At 43.6% G+C, this 14,300-nt stretch overlaps 1 protein-coding gene across 2 annotated transcripts in view; it reads right to left on the bottom strand.

Annotated features, from left to right (window-relative positions):
- DENND2C (DENN domain containing 2C) overlaps window positions 1-14,300 on the bottom strand; it is a 77,030-nt gene that overhangs the window by 18,100 nt on the left and 44,630 nt on the right. For both annotated transcript variants that reach the window (XM_089514359.1, XM_089514360.1), the window contains exons 4-9: window positions 13,820-13,926; window positions 10,824-10,994; window positions 5,936-6,032; window positions 5,146-5,190; window positions 3,027-3,214; window positions 548-657 (exon numbers count right to left, since the gene is read on the bottom strand). In XM_089514359.1, the coding sequence (XP_089370485.1) occupies window positions 548-657; window positions 3,027-3,214; window positions 5,146-5,190; window positions 5,936-6,032; window positions 10,824-10,994; window positions 13,820-13,926 (718 nt within the window). The remainder of the gene's footprint in view (window positions 1-547; window positions 658-3,026; window positions 3,215-5,145; window positions 5,191-5,935; window positions 6,033-10,823; window positions 10,995-13,819; window positions 13,927-14,300) is intronic.

The raw sequence follows: 14,300 nt of genomic DNA, 5'->3' as shown, positions 1-14,300 counted from the left end.
ACACTGTTCTTTTTCCAGTCTCCATACACAAAAGGCTTCTGAATGTTTAGAGCAGATATTTTGCAGCTCCATTGCCTCCTGGGATCTCAGCCCAGCCACAGACAGATCAGAACTGGCAGCCAATAAATGATCTGTTCACCACACCCTTGCGGGGGTCGGCATATCCAGCATGATATCTAGGCCACTGTAACAAAGCAGTAACTAAAGAAAAGAAAGGCCATAAAGTGACAAGGAAGCAACAAGATCACAAGTGAGTTGTTTTATATGTATATATTTTAAAATAGTATTTCAGTTTTTATAAATTCTGTTTCTTAATTCAGTCTAACATTTTATTCCACCCCACATCCTCAGCCTGGGTGTAGTAAAACTGTATGAAAAGAGGGCAAGGAAATTTCTCCATCTTTGTGGAACTATCTCTTCTGCAACCAACATCAGCACAGCAAAATAAATCAACGCTCCAAGTCAGTGATGTACTGCTCACCCTCTAATATCCAATTTTCAACCTAGGTTCTTAGACATTAAGATCCTCTGTTTCACAGTCATTCACCTTTTTAACTCTGATGTTGGGAACCAGTCTTTGGGATCAGGGAAACAGAACTTGGGGATGACCTTCAGCCTCTCTTCAGTATCCTTAGGCTGCCGAAAGGGATGATCAGGCTGCAAGAGAGATAATAAGTCATGTGATCGAACAGGTAGGTGGATGTAAATGTAGATGTGTGTGCATTATCAAGTCACCTCAACCTATGGTGATCCCATGAATTTTATAGGGTTTCCTTAAGCAAGGAAAACTCAGAGGTGGTTCTGCCCAATCCATCCTCTGAAATATAGTTTACAGCACCTGGTATTTGTTAATGATTTCCTATCAAGTACTAACCAGGGATGTCCCTACTTAACTTCCAAGATCAGACAGAATCTGGTGCCTTTAGAGTATATGGGCCCTGTACTGAATAGGTAGAGACAGGGAAATGTTTCCCTTTTTCCACACTTAGCCAGGCTGGATTCAGCACAAACATGGCAGACTATGCTTTTGGCTATCTCCCTTCCCCACCAGTTGTCATCCAGGTTCCTCCTTTATAACTTGCTTTTTGCTGAATTGCTTGTTATTTTTTTAATCCACTAAAAAAAAAAACCCTTCATCCAATTACCCTGGATCATCAAACCCCCCCCCCCCCCCCAGGTTGAATAGTATTTTCCAGATGTGGCAAGATCAATGACACAGCAAGAGTATGCAGATTAGCTACAGCTTCTTGTTTTGGAATGCATTTCTAACATTGTCTTAGTGCAGAACCAATTACCACCCTGATGTATCCTGACTGCTAAAGAGACTAGTTAAGGCTTCCCCAGAGCCTGGCTTCACTGAAGATTCCATAAAAGGAAGTGACTGGCAGATTGTTTGGAAACAGAATTATTTTCAGGGTTGCAATCACAGCATTCACATTATAATCACCACTCCATAATTATGAGGGCAATGCTTCCTGCTAGATGCCAGCCTGAAAGACCCTCCTGTACAGATCTTGTTAACATCCTACCAAAACATCTCCCAGGCCAAGAGAAAGCAAGCAAACTGGCAAGACGCCAGCCTCTTTGTCAGCACTGCTACAAAGAGCACAACAGTCATGGGAGGCAGTGAGCCATTGCTCATTGTGTTTTCTGAGCAATATAGGCCAACTCATCCCCCTCCCTGTTTTTGTTATCAACAGCCCGGATGAAGTCAGGGCAGCTTTGGGGATTACAGTCAACTTAGCTACACTTCCTTCCCTATATCCAGCCCCAGCCATGCGGTACTAGAAACCAGAGTATGTTTTCTCGAAACAAACCAAGGCGCTTCCCTGACTTTCTGGCAAACTACTCTAACCTCATCCAGCACCAGGGGCTAAGCCAATACTTGGAGATTCCCGCCATATCCAGAATGTTTGTAATTATTGTAAAAGATACACAGAACATCAGCAACAGAACTACAGCCTAGACAGTATGCAGGTACTTTCATTAGTCTGTTTCAGGGAATAATACACTGTGCCGCCTGTTGCTACCACAATCCTTGACCCCTACAAACCCTCTGGACTGCCCTTTTGGAAGAAAAAGAAGACAAACTGAAGGATGATTTGCCCTTTCTAGAAGTATCCAGGATTGGCAATTTATCTTTTAAATAGGATGGGGGGGGGGGTGGGTGGGTGGGGGTGGAGTGAGTTATATTTTTCACATAAAAAAAAACTTTGAAAAAAAGGTGGTTTCTGGCCATCTTCAGTTTTTGCTTTTATTTTATTTTGTTTTAGAATTTTTGGCAGTCTATGTAACTCAGAGAGACCAAGAGACAAAATAAAACAAACAAAAACAAACAAACAAAAAACTAGTCCTGTGAACCACTATAGCCATCCATCCCTGGTCTATGTACTTCTGTTCATCTCAGTGGGTATCTATATATTGAGTACTGAGCAAGAAATCAATTCTATTGGCCCTTCCACACGACATAATTGTAGCACTATGATTCCACTTTAACTGCCATGGCAAGAGCTTATGGATTTGTAGAATTAGAGCTCCTGGGCCAAAAATTCTAAATACTCCTCCCAAAACTGTATATCCCAGGATTCTATAGGATGTTGTTGATGGAATCCTATAATGGGCCAGGGCTCTGCATCACTTATCTCTCATCCTTCTAAGATCAATAGTAGTGTAGGAACATTCTGTATCAGCAAAGCAAAGTTATTCAAGATCAAATTATATATAATTATGTCATCCAAGCAAGCAGACAAAAGTTGAATTATTTTTCTTGGGTATATCAGTCTGCACCTGAATCTGTGACAAATTCCCTTTCCTCCCAGAATTTGGATACTAAATTCTCAAAAGATCAGAATATGGGTAAGAGCCCAGCAGAAGCAGTAGTCATCTACCCTTTGCACTGCTAGTTTTCAGTTCCATTAAAATATGAACAAAGACACTCTCCTCTTGGCCAAGCCACCATATATCAAACACATGCATGTTTACCTTCAGAGAGTGAGGACAGATACAAATTATGCTATGCAACATACCTTGCTAGGAAACTGCTGTATAATCTGAGGAGTGTAGGTTGCTTCTGAAGGTTTCTTCTGTAGGGATACTACCACAAAGAGCTCAAAAAGTTGCTGTTCCTGGAACTCAATGAGGTCCCGTTCCAGCGTCTGATAGTGTGGGTTCCTCTTGGACTGAGCTTGTACCTGCAGGAGACGTTTATGGCGACCTGCAAATGGAGAAGCAACTCTTTATTTGCTACAGCAGAGAAGGTGGCATGGTTTCCATTGACAAGACAGGCTAGAAGGTCAGAGATCTGCACAGTCATGTAAAGCATCAGTGGCAGAGCTGATGACAGGGCAAGACTGCACCCTTATGCACATCAAAACTTCAGGGGTTGTGTTGTTGGTGGGTGGCTAACAACAACAAAAACCCAAGGGACAAGTTAGCAGCAGATGTAGTTATGTTACCCAATCCAAGACAAAGCATACAAACAGTAGAAACATTTTGCATCAGGGAGAATGGGTTTTCTTACCTTAATCACAAGGGAAGCTGTTATAGAACTGTAGCTTTGGAAGGGATCTCAACAACCACCTAGTCTAACCCCCTGCCAGTGCAGGAATCTGCAACTAAAGCATCCCTGAGATGGCAAAGCTCCCATTTGGTAAAGGGCAGAGCTTACAAAAGTTACACTTTTGGACTACAGCTCTCAAAATCCCCTAGCCAACAGGGGTCATATCAGCTGGGGGATACTGGGAGCTATAGTCCAGAAAAATAACATTTCCAAGCTGTGGTAAAGGATAAGTATCAAAGTTGTGGAAACTGCAGAGACACAAGATTAATAGGATGCAAATAAAATAAGCTAGTAGTTTTATTTTAAACTAGACTCCCCTATAACACCAAGGTGGATGCTAACCCCATGCAAGATTGTTTGCAGGAAGAAAGCAAAGGAAATATCACAACTGACTTCCTGATGGTGGATAGTAGTAATGTGTTACTCTGCTAGGCTACAGGCAGAGCTTTGCTGCTGACAGTTTTCAGGCATGGAGATCAGGAAATGCTGGTGTGTCCAGGGCCATTGGTGCCAACTAGAGCAGATGAGTCATGATCTAAAGCCAGTTTGGAGCCTGTTGCTCTAGTTGTTCTTCCTCCATTGTTTACATGCAAACCCTGGATGAAGGGCCAACCATTATATATAATTTCACTCCAGTTACTCCTTCTTTCCCAGCAAAGGGCGTTTCATAATCTTGCGGGAGCAAATACAGTACAGGAACAACTGGGCTGTAGCTTCAGCAGAAAAGTTTGCAAAAAGCAGCACTGGAGAGGCCCTGAGAAGAGATGTGAGGCTAAACAAAAAATAAAATAGTCTCTTAACTGGTTTCACTGTGAAAAGCTTGCTAATCCTTTCATGGAATCCTGGGGCTAGAAAGAACTTCAAAGATCATATTGTTCAATCTATGAAGCAGCAAGGCACCCTACTTGTAACCTTTCCCCCACCCAGACAAATATCCATTCAGTCTTCTGTTAATGAGACATAACCAGTCCTGAGCAACTTATTTAGTCACCCATGTACCCTTCCCCTTACCTCTCCTACCCCCTTCTACATCCAAATCTGTTCTGTTGCAACTCATATCAATTCCTTTTTTACCTTTCCTGTAATATATGCTTGTCTTCTGATAGTAGTGAACTTTGCAGAAGCCAATTCCACTGTCGAGCCAAAGTGAAGGGTACTTGGCTTTTATAGGCTGCCCTTATCCAAAACACTTAAGGAGATGGTGAGTGAGCCCATTGTAGACTCCTTCAGCCTTTCTTCTTGCTAGTTACCCCAAACTTTTGTTAGCCTCACTGTGATCCTAGGAATGCAGTTCTCATACCAAAGTTTTAGTACACAGGGCTGCCAAACTAGCTATAAAATCCCCAGGAGTGGGAAGAAATACACTCCAAGCCTCACAAACAACCATTCAACATTTATTATGAATAAAACAAATAGGCAACATGCTATAATTACTCAAAGGGCTCACTGCCCCCATACGTTCCTGCTACTAATACTTCAGAAGCTGTATACAATCCAGCCATTCCCAGCAAGCATGCCCAAAAATGCTCTGGCAGCAATAACTATGCCCCATGAGTTGGCTCTGCCCTAATGACTCACTCACTCACTTTTCGGCACATTCTCTGGTTCGCTGTCATACCCATTGGTTTCACCTGAAACAAAAGAAAGTTTCCATCAGATTTTGCCAGATGGGTGGGAATAGGAAATGCTGGAAGGTAACTGACAGGAAGATGATCCATCGTGGGCCTATGGCAATGAAAACTGGGCACAACTGCACTGTCCAGAAAAAAGCATCTGTTACAACACATGCACGAGTTGTTGAATAATCAAGTAAAGCTCATTATATGGTTCCATAGAGTCATATTCTATCTTGTGTAAGGCAAAGGACCAAGGCAAGATGCTCTGACATAAATTGCTTAATATTGCTTCACAAATTTGCAACTCTGATTAGCAGAATTAAAATTATATAAAAAACATACAGTCATTATTACAAGGTACATCAACAAATATGGGAAAGGAGAACAATGCTGAAACACAAATAAGAACACTTAAAAAAAAAGTCACCATACACAATCTCTCAGCCTCAGAGGATGGCAACAGCAAATGCCCTCTGAAGAAACCGGCAAAGAAAACCCTGTGATAGGTTCACCTTTGAGTTGCCATGAAGGCGCACAACAAAAAACTGGACAATTTGGTTCTTCTGTAATTAAGTACAGAAACTTCTACACTGCCCCAAGCTCCTTGAATAAATGGAGTTGCATAAAAAAGGTTAAACATAGATTTTGGGTATTTTTAGAACAATTCTCAGAGTTTCAGAGGGTTTGTCTATTGTTAGTCTCATGGCCATCAACATTAGGTATTCTGTGAGGAGAAATGCACACAGCTCAATGTCTGTACCTTTGGCTAGAGAAACTTCTCTTCCTGTCTGTGTCACCAACTTCACTCGCTTCTTTCCTCGTTTTAAGTCAAAGATCTCTTGTATCTTCAATACAAGCTGAAATTCAAGTAACATAGTGGAAATTAATAGGAGCCACATCCAATATAAGTATCAAAGTAAGGCCCAGAATGCTTGCCACCCCACAGACTCATCTCATGCAAAGCTGTGGTAAGAAATTTGTCAGGGACGGTAGTCAAACCCACACTAAAGATGCAATGATTGATCCAGACAGCAAACTGAGTAATATGCCAGGGTTTCTGGGATCAACACGGAAAAGTAGAATTTACAAGGGTCAGGACAAGCATTTCATATGGACACTGTGGACATACACGGGATTAATAAAGTCATGGAATGGGCTCAATTTCCATACCAAGAAAAAGATGGAAGCAAGTCCTATGGAATTAACAGAAAAAATAATGTCAGGGGCCTTTTCCAAATACTATGTAAGACAATGCGTTTGTTATATCTACTGTCTTTAACGATATGGCTGGCCTTCTATCCGTGATATGAACTCCCAGTGTGGCTTACATGTATATATGACCCTTTTTGGATGGGGCTCAGGAGACTATTCTGTTGCCCCTATTCTCCATCCCAGAACCACCACCGGCAGCTGTCAAGCCTCAGTAAGAGCTACTGCTTTTTGCCAGTAAGGGGGGGAGGGGTGGGCAGGCAGGGACGGTATTCACACTGTGAAAATAATCCAGGATGAATCTGGGTTGGATCTCTGATGCTCACCCAATTAAGGTGGGTTTTTTTTTGGGGGGGGGGGGGGCCTGCAAAAACATCCACTTATTCCAGGATGTTCAATATCGGTTCCCCCCCCCCCAAGTTTTAAAAAAAGATCTGCAATGTCACTAATGTGAATAACCAATGTGAATAGACCTGAATGGACCTGGGATAAAACTCTGAATGTCTTGGCTGTGTTCCAAATGCATTCTAATTTTCGACTCCATCTTTATTCAAATGCTCACACATGTGAGCAACTGGACTTGGAGAGATGTGCATCAATGTGGTTCCATAGTGTGAATAGCAAACTCAGAATGTGTGAGTGAGATGATTCGCACTGTCACACTAAAAAAACAACATCTGAATGACCCTGGGAAGAAGAGGGAGGATGGAGGCAATTTAGACCTGTTCGGGGCTTGCTCCACGCGTACATATTTTTATAAATACAATAACAGAATATCTGTAATCATACGAATACTCTCAGAAAAAAGCAGTTCCTTTGTTTCTACCACAGCCCACCATAATTTTTGAGAGTGACTACTGGGGCTTACAGTATTGTTCAGTATATAACTTTATTGTTGTCTCTTTTATCCTCACAATAGCCCTCTGAGCTATCTTAGACTGAGGCGTGATATGTTATATGATAAGTTACACCTTGGGAACTTAATGGCTGAACAGAGCTTTGAACTCAAGCTTCTCCAACATTTTCTGTCAGCCTATAACATTTTTAATAGCCATCATTCTTCCTGAAATCCTCTGTACTTTTTCCTTCAGAAGCTGTATGCTCCCCATGCTCCAGTAGCGAGGGATATATATTATATGAGCAACTCTGGTTATCTCCCTCAGCAGGGCTACTCTGGTTTGGGAACTATAACATTACTACATAATGCTAGTACAGTATATGTGTAAAAATCTGAAAGAACTGTAGTCTCTGGGAGAAAAAAATAACATCTGGAAAAGTCCTTCATAATGCAAGCGGCTTTAGACTAAACATCAAGTGGTCAGAAAGACAGGAATTGTTCATTCCCACATGGCTCCTAACTCAGCATACGCCTAACCTTTTTACCCTCCCTCCAATTTTTCAAACCAAGCGAAAAATATTCCAATTCATGCTAAAACCTAAATATGACAAGGCATTTTAAAAAAAATCAATTCATTTGTGTTGCACAGGGTATGTAATTCCTTCATGCTGGGACTGAGGAACAGACACCTCCCAGACAGGAATTAAAAAACAACCCCTTCAGATGAATGAGGATGAGAAATGGGAAGATGGTATGATTCCTAGGCAGACAGGGTACAATATACTAGATACGCCTCATTTTCAGTGACTGGTTTCTCCTGTCCCCTACAGAAGGATCCATGTGCTTAAAAAGAGTGACAGTAGGAGACCAACCAGCCTATCCAGCTCTATGTGACGTGTCAGGTATCTCAAGCCACAAGCAGAGAGCTCTTTGCCTTGGCATGTCAAGTCACAACCTGCTGATGCTCTTGTCTGAACTGCTTTACTATTTTAAATGCAGCATGCAGGCTAGTCTTCTCTTGCTAGGCTTTAAGAATGTATTTAGCATTCCAAGCAAAGGCAACAGGGTGGAGTTCAGTTGTTCGCATAACCTCAAATAATGTACCAACCCTTTCCTTGACCAAAGGAACCCAAGCAGAATCAGGAGCACAGAGGAAAAAATGAACTGCAAAGATCCAGTCCGCTGTCCCAGGGCCAGGGTGGTACACATGGAGCATAACTTGACCTTAGGGCAAAACTGCCCTTATGCAGGAAGCACTGTGCTTCCTCCATGAGCTTCTGTCTGTCTCTTTTCCGCTCCTCTGAAGTTTTCCCAGCCTTAATCTTAATTCTGCTAGTTTAAGAGCCACTATACAGTTTACACAACAGCTTGGTGCTTGTAGAGGTAAAACATACAAAGCATGGCAGAAGGAGGCACAAGTCTTCAAGTGACAGAGAAGCATACACCAAGGAATTCCAACTGTCTATAATGCTCCCATATGTGTGTTGTGAATATGGTAATGCTCATTTCCCCTGAACACATTGAGAGCAGGAGACTGACATGAAGCCTGTAGAGATTTCAAGAATCCTAAGGAGTTACCAGGAACTGAAAATACGGTGTCAGAATCAAAGTCCTTTCTTTGGACTATAGCTCTCAGATAACCCCAGTCTGGCTTGATCAGAACGGTGGAAAAAGCAGCACATGCTTTTCAGTCAGGGTTGACCGGGATGCTTTCCTGGCTGGTTTGGGCATCCCTCCAGCAACTGTAGCCAAGTCCTACAAGTTCAGGGTGAGAAAATAACATGAACTTCCTCTCTGAGCAAATCACTTCCACATTTTTGGAGGCAATCTGGGGGTCTTTAGGCAAAGTCAGTTTGTCTGAGGAAGGTTGCTCATGTGGGACATTTCATCATTCCTCCCAAGTAAGTGTTTCTAATAATCTTTGTACACTGCAAGAAACACTAATGTGTAGCTGTTTGAAACACAGAAACTTGGTTTGGGATATCTGTTAGCTTTCCTTTCCCTGACCCTATTCTGTTCTCCATCATAGCAGAAATGTATTTCCACGAGGCTATACTGCTGGCTTTGTCCTCAAGTAGATGTCAGGGTTAAGAGTACTTACTGCTCAAAGCCCTAGCTAGACAACAATGTCTGAATGGTGGCTGCTTCTCTACAGTGTTTCCTTACTTTTCTGGAACTTAGCTAAATGTGTCTTTGAGTTTTGTTTAGAATGACTACTAGCATATGGAAGCCAATCTAAAAAGCACCAAGTAGACAAGAATGCATTTCCTTCAATAGGCAGCCTAAAAATCAATCTCTTCTTGATTCTCTGACACCATCATGCACATACTCATTCACCCACAGGAGGGCATAGCAGGAAGCATGTCAGGAAAGTTATATTCATGTTTTATCAAACAGTCTTATTCTTAGCAAGCTGTTCATCAGCTTTAAACCACAAAACAATTTGGAGGTTAAATGTTAAGTCATGAATAAGCAGCTCCAAAAAAAGTCCCAGCAGAACAAATTGAACATGGGGTCACTTTGAGTTTTTGCAAAAGCCATTGAGAACACCATCTTGGTTACTGTTTAAAACAAACAACTTCCAATACACACACCGGTTAAATGTGTATGAACTATACCTTGCCCCACATTGCTTGTGCCTGTTTGATACACACAACAGGACAGCAGCGCCCAACTCAACAAAGGGATGAATTTAATCCCTGCCAAACTCAGTTCCAGATGTTCTAATCCAATACACTGAAGGAACATTTCCTCTGCCAAAATTCCAAGAACATGATCTTGTCCTCAATAAACAAAAAACAAAAACACTTTTAATCTCTTTACATGGATTAGGTAACCTGGAATTAGTTTACAGTTCCTGAACACTGTGGAATTAAAGCTCTGACTCATTTTACAGGCCCGTTCCAGCGCATAGCACACACCACACTCCTTCAAAAATATATCAGTTTAGTAGGGAAAGAAGCACAGCTTTCAAAGAAGAAAACAAAACAAGGCCATACACAGTGGAAATGACAGTGTGCAAGATTCCACCGAAACAAATCTAGGGTCAAATCCCTACTCGGTCATAGAGCTCACTGGATGATCTCTGACTACTGGCACCCTTGCAAACTAACCTACCAAACAGTAAAAACAAAAAATAGTTTAGTAGCCCACAAGAAAAAATAAGGTTAATATGTGTGCCAAATGGAGGACAGACACTTCTCCAAGCTTTGAGATTTAGATACATGTTACAAGTGTGATAAATAAAAACAAAAGGATTATGAAACAGAAAGGTATTGTTGGAAAGTATACATCTGCTGGATTCCAGTCTCTGGAACAAAGTGTATGAAAGATCCCTTTTTTGGACTACAAGTTCCAGAACCAAGATTCTAGAAGTTGTAGTCAAAAAAGAGAACTTTTCTCATATACTGCTGCTTTTGGGAATTATAGCCCAAAATCACACAAACTACTCGGAGTAGGAAAGTGAGCAGGAGTTGTATTTCTTTCTACCAGCTGTGTGACAAGAACACTCTAGAAGGTGCTTGTGACATTTGTAGAGGGATGGGGAGAGGAGAGAGAAATGCATTTGCCCAGCAACGAAAATATTAATATGTTGTCTTACCCGGGGAAGATTCTTCCTTTTCCTGCTTCCAGCCTCACCCGCTTTGAAGAACTTCCATTCAGTCAGTGTAACAGGGAGAGTCGTGTCCTTTGCCAGCTTCCCACGCAGGCAGATCCGTGTGGTCTTCAGCTCCAAGGTTTTGCGATGAAGAAAGTGTGGTTTAGGGGGGAGCTGCAAAAAGAGAGGGGGATTGGGCAGTGAGGGTGGAGAAAAGTGAGAATAAGCAAAGGCTTCACTAGGAAACTTGATGAAGACATGCAAACAACATTTGTAAAAGAGGGTTTTGCCAAATGAATGCTTGATTTTTATGTTAGGGATAATATGGAAGAATCAAAACAGAGGGTGGAAATAATTCCTGGGTTAGGTTGAGGAAAACAGCATAAACATAGAAAACTTCTTGTGGGGATTCCTCTCTCTTTTAAAATCAATTTCTTTATGAGAGCCAATTTATAAGCAAGTCAGTGAAAGTTGGTTTTCTCTTTCTCTCTCTCACTATCTCACAGGGGTACACCCTGTGGGCTGCACATTAATCCCCATCATCTGCATCACCACTATCATTTCACAGCCTACCAGGTGTTAAAATAATCTGGTCCATCACATAACCTGCCCCCACTGTGGCCACCAATTGCTCCCAGCCAACCTCCCTCCACCGGAGAAATGCAACTCAGAAGCCTCCAAGGGATTAAATGTTAAGGCTATTTGGTGGCTGGCAGACCTTTGTTTGTCAAAACAGATTCCCTGCCCACAACCCAAAGTGAGCTTTTAGTCACTTCATTTTAATAAAAAAATGTAGCCCATAAGGACTTGAGTATGAGTGTGTATGTGCTTTCAAGTCACCTGTCAATTTATGGTAACCCCATGGATTTTATACAAACACAAACAAGCTTCATTTATATACCGCTTCATACCACCTAAGCAGTGTTTAAGCGGTTTATGACTGTAAGCTAATTTGCCCCCAACAATCTGGGTACTCATTTTAGCGACCTCAGAAGGATGCAAGCCTGAGTCAAGCTTGAGCCCTTTTGCTGGTCTTGAACTCGCAACCTTGTGGTTTTGAGTGAGTGGCTGCAGTACAGGCATTTAACCACTGCGCCCATCCCCACTTACCTGTAGATTCGATTCCTGAACTGAATCCTGAAATCAGTTCAGTAAACACTGTGGTTTCCACTATGTTCGCGTCGGTTTCAGGATTCCTTTCAGGAATCAAAATGCCTATTTTGACAGGCTTCTTTTGATATTGCAGGAGAGGTTTCCCCAGCCTCTCCTGCCATGCCTCCCTCTGTCCTCCCACCCATACCTCCCTCCCTCCCTCCCTCCCTCCCTCCCTCCCTCTCCTCCTCCTTCCCTTCTGCCTGGGGGCCCCGGCGGTGGCAGCGAGGGCTGTCAGGGCTCACCGTTGGCCCTCTCCTCCTCCTCTCTGCCTGGCCTCCCTCTCCTTCTCAGCCCCGGTAAGAAGGAGGCCGGGGCGGAATGAGAGAGGCAGCAGGCCTGGAGGACATTGGAAGACAGGGGCAGGTTCCTTATCTGTCACTTGCCTCCGTCCTTTCCGTGGCGGTGGCGGAGAAGGCTGCCGGCCGGGGCTCCTTGGACATGCCTCCGTCCAGCATGCTCCATCCTCCAATGACGTCCAGGACGGAGGCACGTCCAAGGAGCCCCGGCAGTGTGGAGGACGGAGGCAGCAGCGCCTTGGGCTCCTTGGATGTGCCTCCGTCCTGGACATTATTGGAAGGCAGAGGCACGCTGGGCGGAGGCATGTCCAAGCAGCCCCGGCCAGCAGCCTTCTCTACCACTGCTGCGGGAAGGATGGAGGCAAGCGGTGGAGAAGGAACCTGCCCCCGTCCTCCAAACGCCTCCAGGCCTGCTGCCTCTCTCCTTCTGCCCCAGCCTCCTTCTTACCAGGGCTGAGAAGGACAGGGAGGCCAGGCGGTGAGGAGGAGGAGGAGAGGGCCAACGGCAAGCCCTGACAGTCCTCATCGCCATCGCCACCGCTGGGGTCCCCAGGCAGAAGGTAAAGAGGGAAGGAGGGTAGGAGGAGGAGAGGAAGGAAGGGAGGATAGAGGGAGGAAGGGAGGCATGGCCAGGGCGGAGAGGGGCTGCCAGGGTGGAATCGAATCTGCACTGGGTTCCCACTGGGCTGAATCGATTTATTGTCAAATAAATCGATTCAGCCCAAAAAGGAGAGGGAAAACCCAGCTCCTTTTAGATGCGGGTTAAATTGGGGGAAACTATGCTCCCCCTTAGGAATCGATTCCAAATCGATTCCCAAGTGGGAACGATCCGGTTTAAAACACAGTGGGAATGGGCCCATAGAGTTTTCTTAGGTAGGGAATACTCAAAATTTGTTTTGCCACTTCCTTCCTATAAAATATAGCCTATAGCACCTGATATTCACTGATTGTCCCCCATCAAAATATTAACCAGGGTTAACTCTGCTTAGCTTCCGATATCAGTCAGGATCTGGTGCCTTTAGAGTACTTATTCCCTGAAAAATGGGATGCACACAGCCTCTCGACCTTGCACAACTGCCCATCCACTTGCCTTCTTCCACTTTAGGATGAGTAGAGTTTGGAAAAACCGAAGGCTTTCATGGCTGGCATCCACAGTTTTTTTGTGGGTTTTTCAGGCTATGTGGCCATGTTCTAGCAGAGTTTCCTCCTGACATTTCACCAGCATTCTTTGGAAAAACCATTTGTGAGGGGGCGGGACTATAATTCCCAAATTCCTGCAGCCAGCATAGCTACTGGAGCTGTATAAGCAGAAAAGTAACTTTTCTTTCACCATACATGAACAACTTTGCTCTTCCTTTCCCCCTTCTCTTTGATCTCTGGAGGACAGCTAAAGTGGCACCTGCTCTCTAAGGGCAGATTCACACATATGCTGGTTCTTCCCCCAGAAAATCCCAAGTAATGGTAAACACTTACAAAGTGTTGCAACCACCAGGGCTGCAATTAGGTGATGGTGCCAAGCAAAAAAAATTGTTTAAAATGTGCATTTACCTTGGGCGGGTTGAAAGTATTACGGGATGGAGGCAGCTTCCAAGCAGAAGGGATCCTCCAAAGAGGCTTCACTTTAATATCCTCATACAAGTTCTCCTTAGCAGGATCTAGGAAAAATAAACCTCTTGAAAGTGAGGGGTGGAGGGAAAGTACATCAACTCTACCACACCTTCTGGCCAAAAAGAGAAAGAGAAATAACAAAGTGGACCTGCAATTTACATCAACTATTGCCAGCAAGAGAAAAAGAGGAGGGAGGCTAGGAGAGTTGATACTTACACATAATAATAAACCAGGATTTCTGGCTTATCCTGGTTTACTACAAATGGGCTCCATGCTGTCCGTCCATCCGTCCGTCCGTCCGCCCACCCGCCCACCCACCCATCCATCCATCCATCCATCCATCCATCCTGTATGCCACCTTTCTCCTAAATTGGACCCAAGGTGGCTCACAAAAGATACTTAAAAACAGTACAATTTTAAA

Source organism: Sceloporus occidentalis, unplaced genomic scaffold, assembly GCF_023333645.1.
Source record: "Sceloporus occidentalis isolate IW3139 unplaced genomic scaffold, rSceOcc1.0.p SCAF_3, whole genome shotgun sequence".
In the NCBI taxonomy this organism is placed as follows: Eukaryota; Metazoa; Chordata; class Lepidosauria; order Squamata; family Phrynosomatidae; genus Sceloporus; species Sceloporus occidentalis.
This window is presented reverse-complemented; position numbering and strand designations above follow the sequence as displayed.